The sequence below is a fragment of the Haplochromis burtoni genome, unplaced genomic scaffold, assembly GCF_018398535.1.
Source record: "Haplochromis burtoni strain Fernald_Lab_line unplaced genomic scaffold, NCSU_Asbu1 Contig_166, whole genome shotgun sequence".
Taxonomy (NCBI): Eukaryota; Metazoa; Chordata; class Actinopteri; order Cichliformes; family Cichlidae; genus Haplochromis; species Haplochromis burtoni.
This window is the reverse complement of record NW_024582527.1, coordinates 831,250-848,075: the sequence shown is the minus strand read 5'-3', so window position 1 is coordinate 848,075 and position 16,826 is coordinate 831,250. Positions and strand designations below refer to the sequence as shown.

The window sequence follows — 16,826 nt, the reverse complement described above, 5'->3', positions numbered from 1 at the left end:
CGCTGACTTTTCAGTCCCACCGGTGCACGTTTTCCAGAAACTGCAAAAATGACATTAACCATCAGACTTTTTCTCCATCACTGGTCATAATGGAGAGCAGTGCAGGGAGAGAGAGCAAGCGTGCGGCTGAGAATTCAGCCTAAGATGATGAAAGAATGTGCCGGGGTCATGCAGACTTTATATTATGTCACATCCAGCTTGACAGCTAACGTGTTTGACAGACAGGGAGGAGAATTATCCTGCAGTAGCAAACAGAAGCCTCGGGATTGCCCAAATGAGTGTAGCACTAGCTCGGGGGTCCATAGGGGTTCATCTCCGTGTTTCTCAGCTATTCTCGGTGCATGACGAAAACATTTACCGGCAGGTTTGAGGAAATATCAGTTTTTAAATGTGATATTTAGATGGAGCTCTTGAGCTCTGCCAGTTTTGCATTGATTTGGAAAACAAGATATACCATGATGTCATTTTTAGCCACACAAACACACAAATTCTTCTTCTTCTACTGTGACATTTTTCACAGAGTTTCTCCTTGATATACATTCAATGAAATTATGCATCATGCATCATGTCCTATTTAGATGCATTTAAGATTCCAGGCAGCAAAACGGACGGAGATGCCCTCCCCAGCACTCGGAACTGACTTGGAGGCCAAAATCCTGCATGAGGTGCTTTTTGAAATGCTCATTAGGACAAGAAATGCTGATAGCTCAAATGCTCACAATCTGCTTGGAGCCTGATCTTTTTCTATGTGTACATTTTTGGCCCTTTTCACTAGTTTACAAATGAATCACATTTACCGTTTCGTCCTATACACTCGACATGTACATGCTCACATACTTGGTGTAGTACCCTTAAAATCAATGCTTTAGTTAATGGTTCCTTTCTTTGGAAAGTCACACCCATCAGATTATTGACACTTTGGAGGCACGTTGCTAGAGGTGGTATTGAACAGGAACTTTAAGACCAATTCACAAGTTAAGAAAAGAAAAACGGGCTCTTGCTTAAGGTGTCACATTGCAAAGCGATATAATCCAGCCTCTAACTGAGAAGTCTACCTGCCTAATTCTGACCAAACTTGTGATTTTTTTTCCTCCTCCATATGGAGCTGAAGATAAAAACTACTGTGTCGTTGCTAGACTGGCAGCTGAGAACTGGGAATAAACTTTTATAAGAGCTCATCCCTTTATGTTCAGGTGGCTGTGTATATGTAATATTCCTCTCAGCTATAGTGTGGTGACTTGTGATAAAGGAAAATTTTGGGAACTCTGTGCATGCTCAGTGGATGTGAAATATTTCCACTATCAAAACTTGGTTTGTGGGAAAGCAACAATTCAAAAAAACGAACAGTCTGGCATCCTGCAGTGACTGCTGCGTTCAGATTTTGCACACACATGAATTTATCATCTGTACTTGAGCACACATCCGAGCTGAGTTTGCGCTCCCATCAGCATTTAACATTTATCTTAAATCCCAGTTGTTAGTCTCTCACAAAATCACATAAACACCAGAAGATCTGTGATTCTTATGGATTAAGATGCATCACGCAGTATAACATGACAACAACAACAACGAACTTAACATGTATATATTTCATATAACATGCATTTTTCAAAAGCAACTCTAATTATATGTTGTTTTTTATTTACCAGCTGTGACAAAATGGCTTTGGTGGGGTTTTTTTGTCCTGAGGTTACCTGTTTGTGTGTGCGTGTTTGACATCAGTCTTGAAGGTTTTCACACAGTACTGTTTATTTGTATCTTGCAAGGAGCATGGCAAAAAGGTGCAGCAATTGATTAAAACATATACGGAAAAACAGTATGTAACGCAAAAAATACGTTTGTACAGTTCGAACAAGCTTGCAAAGGATATTTGCTATGACCACCTTAATTCTTCAACACAGCCTGAAATCTCTTAGACAATCTTCCTTGTCATGTAATGTAAAGTCTTCAGGGATAGTTCTCCAGGCTTCCTGAAGGACATTCAAAGCTCTTATTTGGATGTTGGGTGCCTTTTATTCAGATCATTGTCAAGATGATCCCACACTGCTTCAATAATGTTAAGGGCTCTGGGGAGGCCAATCCATAAATAGAAAAACACACAATGGAAGACTATGTGTTTGTATTTCCATCAATTTCTGATTCATCACTTCACAAAACCTGCTGCCACTGATTTTCAGTTCAGTTCTTGTGTAATTTCACATAACTCATTTCTCCTCGTTTCCCTGCCTTGAGAATTAGTAACAAAGTGGTTGAAGACACAATCTAAACTTGGTTCTTTTCTAAACTGTCTATGCGCAGACACAGCACTGGTTCATCCCTCATGTTAGGTGCCCTTCTATGTATAGATCAGTGTTCAGTGGCTTAACAAAAAAAAAAAAAAAGTAATCCTCTGAAAATGGTCAGGCACAAGGACTGGACAGAAAATGAGTTAAATGAGTTAAAAAGCAGCCAGTGTTTTAATAAAAACACTGAAAGAGATTCAGAAAGCTTGAAGAGAATTATTGGCAAAACTGCTTTAAAGATTATAAGAACGTCTGGCTCCTTGAAAGCAAAATGATGGGAAAAGAAATGAGCCATTCAAAAGTTTTCCAATGTCCTGTATGTGCAGACTTTTTGTCAGTGAAATTGTATCACAAATCTGCAAGCTACAAACATAGGCTATTACAGATGTGTAGTTGAGATCAAGATCTTGAAAATGGGTGTGATGAGAGCAATCTGCTCCTGGACTGTAGCGGCAAAGCACCACAAAGGTGGTTTCACCACTTTGTGTCTGTCTGCCCATTACAACTCTCCAAGCTACCGTCCAGTATTAGATGATGAAAGGATGTACTGAGGTCATCCAGACTTTATACTATACCATCCCATCCCATCCCATCCTATCTATCTATCTATCTATCTATCTATCTATCTATCTATCTATCTGTGTGACAAGTATTCATAAACAGCATTTTCATGTCTCTTACCACTTAATAAATGACCCAGAGGTATACACTTTTATTTTAATCTTAGAGGAAATTTAACTCCTTTAGAGGTCACTTAATAGGTTAATTGACGATTCTACTTTGACATTTAAGTGTTAATTTCCTCTCTCTTAGAGGGCAGGGGAGGATAAACTGATACATGGCGTGGTTAAAAAAAGTATACAGGCCTTTAATCCCTGCAGTCTGCACAAAAGGCTCCGGTGCCAGCGCATTTTAGACAAAGAATTGTATTCATCCTCAGAAATGTGGGATGGATTCTTTTGCCGACCTTTGTCATGGAAATTCTTTGAACTTCATGTGGAAATTTTTTTTTACCAATACCTCAGAAGAAAGCTGTGAAATTGCATTCTGTAACCTCTTGGGGAAGTAAGTTGCAAGCGCTCAAGCACTCAGTAGCATCTGGGGAATTTTACATGTCTATATTCTCAACAGAAAAGCTCTCAGTCTCAACCCAAGGGAAGTCTTTTTGTAGTATATTATTGCAAAAAGTCCCACCTATTTCAAAGAAATGCTGATTGAGAGTGCTGGCAGACCAGACGGTATATTTACAACTTTTCTAATGACTGACATTACGATTTTAAAATATCAAGGGATTTTCTATGATGTAGTTTTCTGTCATATGAAGGCAAAACAGCAACACAGAAAATGAAGCTTATATTAGCTCAGACTTGCAGCTAACCATTTCCCTTATTTAAACAGGTTTCAAATTATAGAAAAAAATCGAAACCTTTGACCCCTGCGGAGCTGCTTTTTCTGTTTGGGTTCACTTATCCTCTAAGGGTAAGGGGCCACTGCAAATCAATACAACACTGTTCTGAGTGATCACTTTCATTCTATGAAGAAACATTTCTATCTGTTTGGGAGTAGTCTCTTTCAGGAGACTACTTCCCTGATCAATAGGGCATGAGGGTTTACTGAGGAGTTTGGTCAGTATGAAGACATGCTCACGTCTTCACAATCAGCACATCTCAACCCAACTGAATAACTGTGGGAGATTTTGGGCAAACATGTTACACAGTGCTCTCTGCTACCATCATCAAAACAAGAATGGGGGAATATGTTCAGAAGACTGTTGTTCTATACATCCAGTAGAGCTCTACTGAGTGAGAGCCAAGATTGGAAGCATAGAACACAATGGGTGGCTTTTCCTGTAATTTGTCACTCATTCGTCTATAGCTCCGGTGTTGATTCAAACCAATGCTAATTTCCAGACCAGAAAGCAGTTTCAAGTACCAACACCCTGTTATCCTCAGATAACAGAAATCTAGCAGCGAACATAGTACTCACAACAGCACGACATGCTTTGCTCTCTTCACACTAGTCCAATATTTCTCTCATGAATTGTAACTTAAAATGATCTCACTGGATAAAGCAGCACGCTTCAATTTCAAATCCACATTTGAAGAGTTAAATGTGTGTTAAGTTATTCATAACATATCAAACTCCATCAGCAGAGCAGCATGTGTAACTTTGACAGCTCTCTGGGACCGACTACAGCAGTGGCTAATTAGCAGAAATGATAAATTACCATTTTTACAAAATTACATTTATTTAAAAGGTTGACAAGTATTCAAAATAGCAGTGAACAATGTGTAATAAGTTTTTTCCTTGAGCAGCGGATACTTTTGAAAGACTGAAATCTGAGCACCAAGCAAAGTATACCTATATTCATTCCCTGTGCCTTACCTGGCGTGAAGCCACACCCTCGAGCCATTATTGAATGCTCTTCAAATTTTACTGATGTGTTGCAACTTGAGTGAACTTTCATCTGTATTAGTTTTTTAAAAGTAATTCAGGTTAATTAATAGGAGACTCACAGAAAGTTTCACTTAATTACTTGCAGAGAATTACATGAGAAAATCAATACCTCATTTAAGCCACAAGCAGGGGCGGATCTACAGGGGGGGCAAGGGGGGCAACTGCCCCCCTGCTGTAGAGCCGGGAACTTTATACCTAAAAACCGTCTTTGTTTTCTTAGAAGAGATAATGATACAACAAATAGTTTGAAAGTGTTTTTGTTGACTCCATTTACATATAGGGGATTTTCACATACTTCACTGAAGAGGTATGTGCCACCCTGCCTAGACTTCTCGCCCCCATTTTGCTCTCCCATGTAAAATCTTTTAGATCTGTCACTGGCCATATGACTAGTGTCATATTTATGAAGTATCCACAGCAGCTCTTAGCGTCATTTAGCACGAAACAACTGGAAATGCTGTAGCTCCCCAGAGGTCAGAAAAATCCACTTAACAGGAAGTATATTTATCACAGTATATTTTGGTCGTTTAAGAAGCTCACAGTCACAAAGTAGTGCAGCACATACATGCCAACTTTATACTTTGATTTATTTTCAGGCACTCATAGGAACCTCTACATTAATAAGTATTTGCTGTTCTTTTAAAAAAAATCTCTATTAGTGTGATAAACTGCCCGACTAGGGTCAGAGAGGATGGGTGAGCAGCTTGTCTCCAGACAACTCCCAGTTTTTAATCACCAATCAGTCTAACATGCATGTCATTTAGAGAAAATACACGCAGAGTCCACAGCCCATCAGCAAGAACTTTTTTTGCTGTGAGGTGACAGTGCCATCGCTGGGCATCGTGCCTGCGCATCCATAAAATGGAGGCTGTTGATGGAGAGACAGACAGACGCGTAGGCCCTTTTAACTACGCCTGTCAAAAGCTAATTCCACCCAGTTGCTGCCCTTCCTCTTTGATATGCCGGCTGATTTGCTGCTGCGGCCAAATCAGTGTGCGCAAGTGCTCGTCAAATGCTTTGGCCTTGTCAGATCATTTCAAGTTTTCAGCAAGAGTCTTAGACATCTAACACAAGCAATTACGTGAACAGATTAGCTAATGCTGAGATAATGAATGGGATGAGCCAATCTGCCTGTCAAGTGTTGCTGTTGTTGTTTTCTGGTGATGCTGCTGTCCACGGAGAGAGCATTTGGATACCTCTCTATATAATTCGATTGTCTTCAACGGTGGGAGGATGCGAAATGCACAAATCTTGTGAAATAATCTTAATTACCTTGTCAAAATGTGTTCAAATTAGGGTGGGGGTATCTGCAGTCACTACTGAAGGAGGTTTTTAATGAAGTTTATGATTCACAGGGATAATAAGTAAGCTGACAGGGCCTGTCTAATTACTTATCCCTCTGGCTCTGAACGCCAAAGTGGCAACTCTCTGAGGTACGCTCATGCCCAAGAAGCCAAGTAATTTTTCCAAAGCCACTTGAAGCAGAGGAGTATGCTCGATGTCATCGTTAAATGCCAAACATAACATATGTTCTCAAACATACACTCTATTGTGGTGTAAATTATGGACACAGTCTGGATCTATAAGACACGAGGAGACAAGAAGGCCATATAAATCTTAAATTATGCATGCACCAAACATGTCGATGCATAAATCCAAATCACGTATTATAATGTCAGCACGAAAAAGCATACGCAGAAGCTCTCTGCTTTGCCATATGGTCGCAACAAGTCCTTCAATAGCTGGGGTAGTTCCTCTGAAACGATCCTCGATCTGGGTCTTGTAACTTTTACTGCCGCATCTATTCTCATTTGTCTTTTCTCCCATAGATGGACTCGGGCTGGAACATACAGTAATGAACCATGAAGTAAGTAAACCTGAGTCCATTAAGCCCCAGCAGATTGATTCAGCCCCTGAATAATGCAGGATTTAAAAAAGACAAATGCTTGATCAATATCCAGTGGTACTGTTGCTTTCACGTTGGTTTTATCGATGGAGAGCAGATAGTTTCTCACATGTTGTGGCGAGAGAATGAATCACGCCTTTGACAAGGTGATAAAAAAACGCACGGTTATAGTAAAGGATACCTTAGTCAACACTGGTCACTGAAGAGACAAGAGACAGTGGAAGAAAACAAGTTCTTAAACTGTTAAAAAAGAATTCAGCATAAACATCGCCGCAAATTGTGTTTATTTCGGTGTGAAAACGCACCACCATATGGGACAACCATATTGGACACTATGCGATGCTTTGTCCAATAAAGCATTCCTCATTATGGCATTTGTCCAGTAATCCCCCACATTTATCTCCTTCTATTTGCAAAAGTGTAACATGAGAATCCCTCGGAGGCATTAGATTTGTTCTCATCTTTGGAATGACTCACTTTGTTGGAAAGGGCTCACATATGGTGAGCGCCCACTGTCATTTGCCGTTTGATGGACATGAGCATGATGTTGATTTGGAAGCTGCCAGAATGGCTGGTGTCCACAGATGGCTACGGCTCATAACGACATTTCTGTCCTTTCTCAAGGTGACTGCTTTCCGCTGCGGAGGGCTGCAGCCTGGAGGAGGAGTCTGAGTCGGTCACGGGGAATAGTGAAGATATATTCTGTGTGTGATCTGAATATCCCTGAATGCTAAATGAAGATAATTCCTAGTGTGACATGTGTTAAAAGCCAGAGAGGGTGGCTTTATGTAAAAGGTAGCTTGCTGTGGGTTTCTCAGAGCTGCCCATGATAGGTCACCGAAACCACAAATGTGATTAACATTTACTATTGTAATCCTGGTACAGATGCCGGATGAAGCTCTTTATTAACATCGCATTATTAGATTCTTTGAGAAAGTCGACAGCACACAGAAACCGGATGACTCTAACAGCCCTGTCTTCATTCATAATAATTAGATAGACAGTATGATGATAACTTTCAGGGCAGGAAACAAAATGTAGCATGAGAATTTCTGCCCTCGAAGGGAAAGAAACTATTTAATACAAATATTCTCTCACATGTGAAACACAACGTATTGTTAGATGGAAAAATCAACCGATGAGAATCCATGTGTACAGTCATCATATCCTTTACAAACAAACACATCCGGAGGCTGTCGCCTTCCTTTGAATCCATTTGTATCTTCAAATCCAGATGGCTTGTGAGGTTGATCAACTGTGTTAAATTGTCCGGGCTTCATATTTGTATCAGTGTGGCAGATGTTCTCACAATAAACTGAAAGCAACATCTGACTGCATCCACCAACTGCTACGAGGCTGCACCTGTTATAGTACCACCTGAAGTAATGCTTACTGGTTCATCTTGAATTTATATTTTCTTTGTTTTTTAGTTTTTTTTTTTTTGTTTTTTGGGTGGGTGGGGGCACTGTTTGCTTTCATTAAACAAAGCCACCATCTGGAAAAAAGTGGTGGGTGGCACAAGATGCAAAGCACTAGCTGAGCTGCTGGGTTTATCGTCTGATAATCAGAGTTGTTGCTCAAAAGATGAATGTATTACACATGCACATTCTGTTTAATATGCTTCTGTGGAAGCAAAACGAAGGGATAAGACTAAAGGATCAATCTGTAGATTTATTAACCAGCTACAACTTAGAGGTGGATGCCACTGTCACCTTGTAATGAATAAAAGATTTTAAAACAGTGAGTTGTGTTAAAGATTATTAGCAAAATAGCAAAAGACAAAAGTACATTATCTGTCTAAAGGTTTTACTTGAGAAATATTGTATTTCAGACATTTGAGTTTGTAATAACAATGCACAATGCTGAAAGTGACTTTTAGTGACACTTGTGAATAGTGAATTCTGAATATGGATTTGTAAGTAATGAAATAAGGGATCAGGAACAGTGTAAACTTCATCCCCCCCCCCTGTCCCCTTCTGGCTGCCTCTGCCTCAATTTTATCCCACAACTTAGACATTCACACTCTCATTACACATACATATAGGATCTTGGGGGTGGGCACAATCACGGAGTCCAAATTACCATCAGGGTGTACACCTCACCCCTGGCGTCGTTGCCCACCTCTCAATTTTAAATACACGTAGACATTGAGGGCTAGCAGGAGGGACTATGCGCTTACCTGCTGCTCTCTGGCAGGTAGCTCCATGCCCTCCTGGGTTTTAAATGCACCTTAGAACACACATGCATCAACACTACAATGAGCGGGTGGAGGGAGGTTTGGAGTCTTCTCTCACCCCCATTCTCTGCGACCTGCTGGAGCGGGGGGGCTAGGAGGAGGAGTTGGCCGTCCGACTGCGGTCTGGAGTGTGGGGCCTCCCTGCTGCTGCGGAGTCGGGGCGGTCTGCCTCCCCCCACCGCAGGGAAAAGGGTAACACCACCTGGGTCTGGGTGCAGTTCCCCCCTCCAGGGGCAAGGGTACCTAGACCCGGTTTGTAGAGTACGCTTGGGGAGTGTGATCGTGTGTACAGCGTCTCTTTATGTCTGTCTCCACGTTGGTTGAGTGTGGAGTAAGTGCATATGAGAGCATGAGGGTGGGAATGGATGTTTGTATCTGTGTGTGCCTGTATGTCTGTGTCTATATGTCAGGTTGGGTGTCAGGCGCCACCTCTCTGGGGACATCTCAGGCCCTCCAAGGTTTGGAGGCCTATCTCCACCCACCACCACTTCCCCTGCCAGTGGCGGACTCCCTCAGACATCGGTGCGTTGGTGGTTCTTTGTGTCCGGGGATGGGCGTCCAGGTACACACCGGCTCACTCCTTGGCGGCCGCTTATCGGGGCCTGGAGCCTGGGGCTCGCTCGGGCCACTTCGGAGGTGGGGTGCCCCCGGCCTCTCGGCCTCACGGGCGCGTCACTGCAACTCCCCCTGGCTTCTGCTCCGCGGCTGCGGAGTGAGCCCTCATCTGGGACTCTCCTCAGCTCTTTCTGGGACACCGTGATGTCATCAAGGTTAGTTTGTTAGCCTAATATGTGAAAGGGACCTGAGTTTAGGACTCACTTAATCTTCAGTATTGTGCAACTATCTTGAGCAACCCCTTTTTTCTATATATTTTGTTGGGAAAATGGTAAATAGAGATTTATTGAAATGTGCAAACATGTATGAAAATATAGTGCTCGAGGCAAAACCCTACAATTCTAATGAGCTAGAAATCAGTATTTGGTATGGCTACCTTCAAAATACTACAGCTACAGCTGAAGAACATTAAAAAAAAAAGCAAGAAAGTCTGACAAAATAAAAGTAGGGAGGTGTGACTCAAGACTTTTGTGAGTCCTAAACTCAGATACCTTTCACATATTGGGCTAACAAACTAACCTTGATGACATCACACTTCATGTTCAAACGTCCATCAAGTGCTTATCTAAATTTGACAGTTATAACAACAAACCGGGCAACAGGTCTAACCTGTTATGTAGTGTCACATTGTAAATGCATGGGATTAAAAAATGCACTGATCTAAAACCAATATAATACATATACTGGACTGTTACATGCTATACTTTGATCCCACCATAATAACTCTGCTTGGGATGCAGAAAGAACCAAGTGAAGTGTAATTATGTCCCATTCCTGTCTAGCTGCTGGTACTGCTACACTTTAATTAGCTCAATTCTCCTCACTACAGAGAGATTATGAGCAGATGCCTTGAGGCCCAGCCCAGGTGGGTATGGAGATGGGGCTTCAAAGAAGAAAAAAAAAGATTATTTTTTGGTTCATTACTCCTGAAAGGAGTTCCTGGTGAGTTTAATAAATGTCATCAAGACAAGCAGGCCACCCCATGAGATCACACTTCACAAGGTTCTTGGACTGATTGATTAGACTGTTATGAAAATGAGACAGATTTCATGAAGCAGCTTGGATGGCTTCCTGATGGCAATGTAAGCTCATGGGCATATTGTGTGGGTAAACCCATCTAGACTCTAGACTTTTTCTGGCAGAAACATGGTTGCCATCATAGTTTGGCGGGCAAAAATGTTTACGAATTAAATTTCTGCAAGTCATAAAATGGTATGCCAGACTGACTTTGTTAGATTAGGATGTGAAGGGAAGGGCATGACTGAATGTAGCAGTTTTAGTTTAGCATGGCACAAGTCTTTTACTAAATGCATTTAGCACTGTGTGAACACAGAGTACACAGTGCGTTTAGGCAGCAAAAATGAGCTGCGAGCAGCTGCATGAAGCTAGCAGAAACTATAGATGTGCCTGCAGAGTTTGCTGAATTTGATGAGTTTCCCAGCTTCATAAACTTATAGGGCACAACATGTTTATATATTACTCCCAGTGCTTGAATTATGTCAAATTAACACCTTAATCCTTTCATTCCCAGAAGTGCCAGACATTTATTTACTCACTGGAAACAGAAATTGATGGAAGTCCAACACTTATATAGCCTAAAACCAAAAAGAAGCCCAGCTGCCTTCATTTCAAGTGCTTGAGAATACTCACACCTGCATGACTAAGAATCTGCACAGACCTTTCTTATTTATATTTATTATTTACAAAGAGAAGTAATGAAACCTGAGCTGCTAGCATTTGTGGACTCGGTTTTCTATTTTCCTCTTGCTTTAATGTGGTGAAAGAATTAGCATAAGCATAATTGCCACATTTCAAAAGGTTTCCTTTTCCCCCTGTTTCGGTGGAAAAAGCAGGGACGGCAGCTGGAGGAGTGACCCCTGGTAGATTTTGTGTAGTATTATATTTGCGAAGTGAGTATCACAGTATCACATAGGAATTTGAAAAATGAAAGGCAGTGTCCAGGTCTACTGGGGCTCTATATCAGCAAAGACTCAGTGAAGCAGGTGTGGGAGACACATTGCAAGATAAATTCATATTGACACTTCTGGCAGAATTCACCATTACTGTCCCAAAGCATTTTTCTCTGTTTGCAAAAGGGGCCTTGTGGTAAGTTCAAACATGCCATCTGCAATTATTTACAAGGGCAATGAAAGATTCTCTGGAAGATTTAAAAAAAAAAAATCATTCAGCACAAACGCATTTAATGCATTCCTTTATTTGTTGTGATTATGTAAGCGAGAGAGTGATATCACGAGGCTGCAGACGAACTCTATGTGATCTTTCATCAGTGTGATTTGCCTCTGCTGTCTCTCTTCATTTACAGGTCCTAGCTTATAAATGATTTCACTCCTGAGCAAACACATCGGTGAGAAACCCCTCCTCCCCGGTTTTATTCTGTTGTCTACCTGTCAAAAGTGACACCGCACCACATTGCTATGTGCAGCCTAATCAGCCCCTGCACATCCCTTCTGCCTACGAAAGATTCTTTGCATCCCTCTTAGACACAAAGGAACAACTCACGTTAGATGATAACTATACCATAACCTTTGAATGTGAACCCTGCCTCTCATCAGGCTCCTGCAGTCAGATGATCCTGGGCTCCTGTGAGCTGCCCTGGCTAATTGTTAAACATGTTCTTGTCAATCAAACCTATCCCAGTGGCAGCTCTTCAACTGGCACTACAATGAGCTGCCTGAGCCGCAGTAGCCAAAGAGGAGTAACTGCGGCTCACTTGCCGGGATCTTGACTCCATTCCATTAAAGGCTGTACATTATGAATGGACGAAGCTAGTTGCTGACTGTCGACCCATCAGGCTTGTGTGTGTGAGCTGAATGGCCTGTTTTTTCGTGGCATGTGTTTCATTTCCACACACAAACAGGCCAAACAGGAGGATAGGTAATTGCCTTTGTGATGGCACTCTGTTTGCAGACAGACGGTTATCCTTCTCACTTTATGAATGAAAAAAAGCGATAGTAAATATTCAGTGAGAAAAGAGAGACAATGAGGAGCTGGTGCGTATCAGAGCCAGTTAAACTATATCACACAGTTCAATAGAGTTGTTCTAGGTTTATTTAGCTGCTGTAGCTGAATTGATCTCCCCCACGAACATCGTCTAACACAGCTGCATGGTTTGTTAGGTGCATATAAGCAGGGCTGCTGAATGTGAAAACTCTGTAAGCTTGGGGGCGGCTGTCAGTGGTTGGCACATAATAGAAAATAGTGAGTTATTACTACATAATAATGGTAAAACTACGAGCTAAAGACAGAAGAGGCCAGATCATTGTATCATTGTGCAGACGGCAATGAATCATGCCATTTATATAAACAGGAAAAGCCACTCTACATGGAATAATAGAAGGCTCTGAAATAATCACCAGCAACTATAAACGTCTTCAATAAAGCACTGCACAAACATGAAAACATTCTCCAGCCTCTGTTTAAGTGCTCTTTCAAAGGCAGCCGACACTTCAGAGGTGTCGTTGATGGAATCTCGAGATTTTGAAATGTATGTGGGCATGATGTTAAATGAAGAGTGGGATCTTTCGAGCATTTCTCATTGCAATAAGCCCAAGGAGAGCGTCTCGATTCAGAAAGGTTCCACTTGGCTGGAGAGAAACATTTTCTGAATTTAAACGCTAACCAATTCTTCAGCAAGCCCTTCGCTCACATGAAGCGTTAAATTCAACTCAAAGCAGCAGCCAAAGAGATTTACATTTTCTGTATACAAGCTTTAGAGCCTTTGGGTTGGCTAAAGATTTGCATTAAAGGGGATTTTTTTATTTCCCTCCTCCACTCCCATCTAAAAAACTTTGGAAAGTTTAATCATGGTTTCTGTTGATGCCCCTGGGTTTTGTTTCTTAAGCTGTATCCCTCCGGCTGTGAAACATAAGAAAACTTGATCATAAGCTGTTCCAAAGTCTGAATACAGATTTCACAAATCATTCTAACAAGGACTGTTCATCTAAGCATTACTCCCTCAAATATTGGCTCTGTAATTATGGCTCTTTGTGTGGCCTTCCTCGTGTAGAACTTCAGACACAAACCTCTGCAGCTTTGAAGGAAAGCCTCATTAACAACATAACTTTTCTCGCAGCTTTTCTCTGAGAAGTTTCATCTCTCTCTTAACACAGCGGCTTCTCATTTAGTTTAAAGAGACAAAACAAAGTCTACCTTTAAGGCTGTTTATAAAAGTCTACATTGTAGCAGCAGCTTGGGTAATAAAATGTGGTCCTTACCCGCATGCCCAGCTCGATGTTCTCACCGCCGTAGACCTCCATGCCAGGATCCAGCAGACCGATCTCACCAAAGTATTCCCGATCTACCACGAAAGAGCAGCCGATCATGGCTGGAGTTCTAGTCGGGCAGAGTGAGAGACACAGCATGCGTCAATGGAATTGAACCGCATGAAACCCACCTTTTTTCTTTAAGTCCGCTAAAAAGATCAAACAAGAACAAAAATAATAATAATTTAAGGTTTCTTAATGTACATTAAATGCCCAGACAGGTTTAAGTGGGGTTTTAAAGCTAAACTTTAAACCTACTGCAAATAAATGTGTGTTGCAGATATTCCATGTACATGTCTTTGTATAGCATAGAAAGACTGTTTCCATTAAGGCCCAATCTTACAGCAGACAAGAGATGAGAAAGAAACAGCGTCATCCAACAGTGAACCTTTCATTGTTCTCTTTTCTAGTGTGGCTTTTTTTAAGAGCAATGTGTAAGATTTTTTGTAATATATAAGATGGTCTCGTTTCTCTAGCAGATCATCATGCAGGTTAGTTTTTAGAGGGTTTCTATTCTACAGCAGTGCCTAATGTTCGACAAAGACACAGACAAATTGCTGTTCTCTGAACTTTAAGTAAAACTTTAAAGAAAGCCAGATTATGACCAAAGATCCAAAACTTTTACACACTGCTTTTTTAAATGAGGAGAAGACTGAGGCTTGATTGACTGAGGGAAGGTGTGGAAATGCCAGAAAGATGAAAAAACAAACAGACACTAGTTCAGTTTAATTTTAAGCACAAAGACTGCGCCTCTGTTGTTTAACCACCTTTGCTAAAGGTGCTGAAAAAGAACAGCTTATATACCCTGCAATAAAACTGAATTTTTTCAAGCCTTAAGACCACAATTATAAGCTTAAAGACCCCAACTGCTCAGTATTACTGAGGAGAGTGGTAAAGGTGCAGGAGAACTATATTAGTGTGTTATTGAGCACAAGCAGTTACTAGCTCACCGCAGCAGCCACTCTGAATCAACTTACTCTCACAGGGGTGAGTAAGTTGTTTGATCAGCCATGAAATCTCCACTTCAGCCCAAAATTCTGGGCACCAGTGATCCAAATGAGAGCCACGTGACAGTTTCATGGTATATTTTGTTTAATTATTTAATCATTCTAGCAAATAAATTTCATGCGTAGTAAGACAAACCTATCAATGGTTGCTATAATAATTAAAACAAAATGAAACACATTATACAATATAAAGATGAAAATAAAACATCTTACTTAAAATCTACCAAAATTTAGCTGATATAAAACATTTAGAGGGTACATGTTTTTTTTAACAAAAGCAAGATTTTCCATCTTCAGTAGAAGAAACGGTCCCACTTAGTTGACAGGGCTACTTTCAGCACTATTATCGGTCCTATCTAAAGTGCTCAGAACAAAGCCCCATTAAGAGCACTATAGTCATACAGGGTCTTGAACAGCATTATTTTTTAAAGTGACCAATGAAAGCATGGATTTTCTATCTGAAATGATGCCTGAGGTGAGTTCACCATGTATTACACAAACATGCACACACACACACACACACACACACATGAATGTCAGCCACTTCAGTCTGACAGACATAGCAATAGGAAGTACTGTAAAGTGCTGCAAGAGCTGCATTTTGATTCACGGACTGTATTAAAAGAGAGCATTAAGCTGTATGGCGTGCAAGCCAAAAAGAAAGGTGCTTTTAGGTTTAAACCCCATATAAAAGGCTGACTGAAATATAACCATGGGCTGCTACTTTGAAAATCCTGCACCAGTAGATAAATAAAAAATTGACGCAGAGCTCCGAACCCCCTGAACCAATATATCGCCAAGAAAGCACTTTCACCGTTTGTTTGTTTTTTTTCATAAATGTCTTTAGAGCTTGACATTCACAGTATATACGTCTCATGAGCTGTGTCACTTTAATTTAAAATAGCTGAAAATCAAACACAATAAAGAAAACCCAATTTAAAAGTGAAACTGGCTTGCGATCACAGATTGGCAGTTCTAGTTAAACACTCTCGCAGTAACAATTACAAGTCTATCTTTTTTTATGAATCACGCTTGCTGAGTTCTATACTTTTATTTCCTGACACACAGTCTTGTTTAAATTATAAGGGGGTGACAGACAGGCTTTCAAGTGCCATCATTTTTTACTGGCTGTGTAGATGAAAAAGACAGACCCTGCACACTCTCGGCCTGATTCATCCTATCCTTTCACTTCCCTTGACAAGTGGCCTTCCTGTCTGTACTGCAAACTTTGTGCAAATCTCTTTGAGTGCTCCCTTTAGATTAAGCTTCCTGGCAAGGTAAACACGTCTCTCTCCCTCAGTACACTCTCAGCACCGTATTAAGCTGGACGCATCTGACAATGAAATAAAATCCTTGCACGATTGAACGTTTAGCATTTTTCCACACTGTGTAATTTATATTGTGAAACAAACATCCTCAAATTGATGTCCTGCATATTTGTATTTTTAAGTTAAGAATAAAGAAAAGAGTAAATTGTTGCCAAGTTTGGTGGCAACATTATCAAGCAGGCCTTTTATGGTATTTAATGGCATTAAATATCCAATTAAATTAGGCTAATTAGGCCAATATATTCCAACATATTCTTAAGACCAGAGTCTTAACTGGCAAAGAATAATATATGAAGAAGGAAAGAAAAACATTTGTATCCACTGGAATGACACTGACTATGGCACTGATTATGGTAAAGTGCTTGAAATAGGATGAGGGCTAAAACTGGTAATTAGAAACCAAGCGAGGGAAACCTGGTCTGATTAAAAGGGACAGCATCCATCCCACTTTGCGTGGTGCATCTGTCATATAAATATAATGATTAATGTATTCATTTTTAAATTTAAAAATAAAGTAATGAGACCACAAAGTAGAGTTGCTTCTCTGCAATTTCCCTTCAGCTGTCAAGCCCCCAAAACACCACAGAGACCGAGTCTGCTCCCTGACCGCCTAAATTAAAGAAACAAAAAGCAAAATCAACACATGACAAACTATTCATATGGATCTAATTAAAATTAATGACTTCTACAATAAAACCAAAAGCACAAACCA

At 40.7% G+C, this 16,826-nt stretch overlaps 1 protein-coding gene across 1 annotated transcript in view; it reads right to left on the bottom strand.

Annotated features, from left to right (window-relative positions):
* galnt9 (polypeptide N-acetylgalactosaminyltransferase 9) overlaps positions 1-16,826 on the bottom strand; it is a 96,159-nt gene that overhangs the window by 20,954 nt on the left and 58,379 nt on the right. The window contains exon 6 of the mRNA XM_005933315.3: positions 13,732-13,849. Coding sequence (XP_005933377.1) covers positions 13,732-13,849 — 118 coding nt within the window. The remainder of the gene's footprint in view (positions 1-13,731; positions 13,850-16,826) is intronic.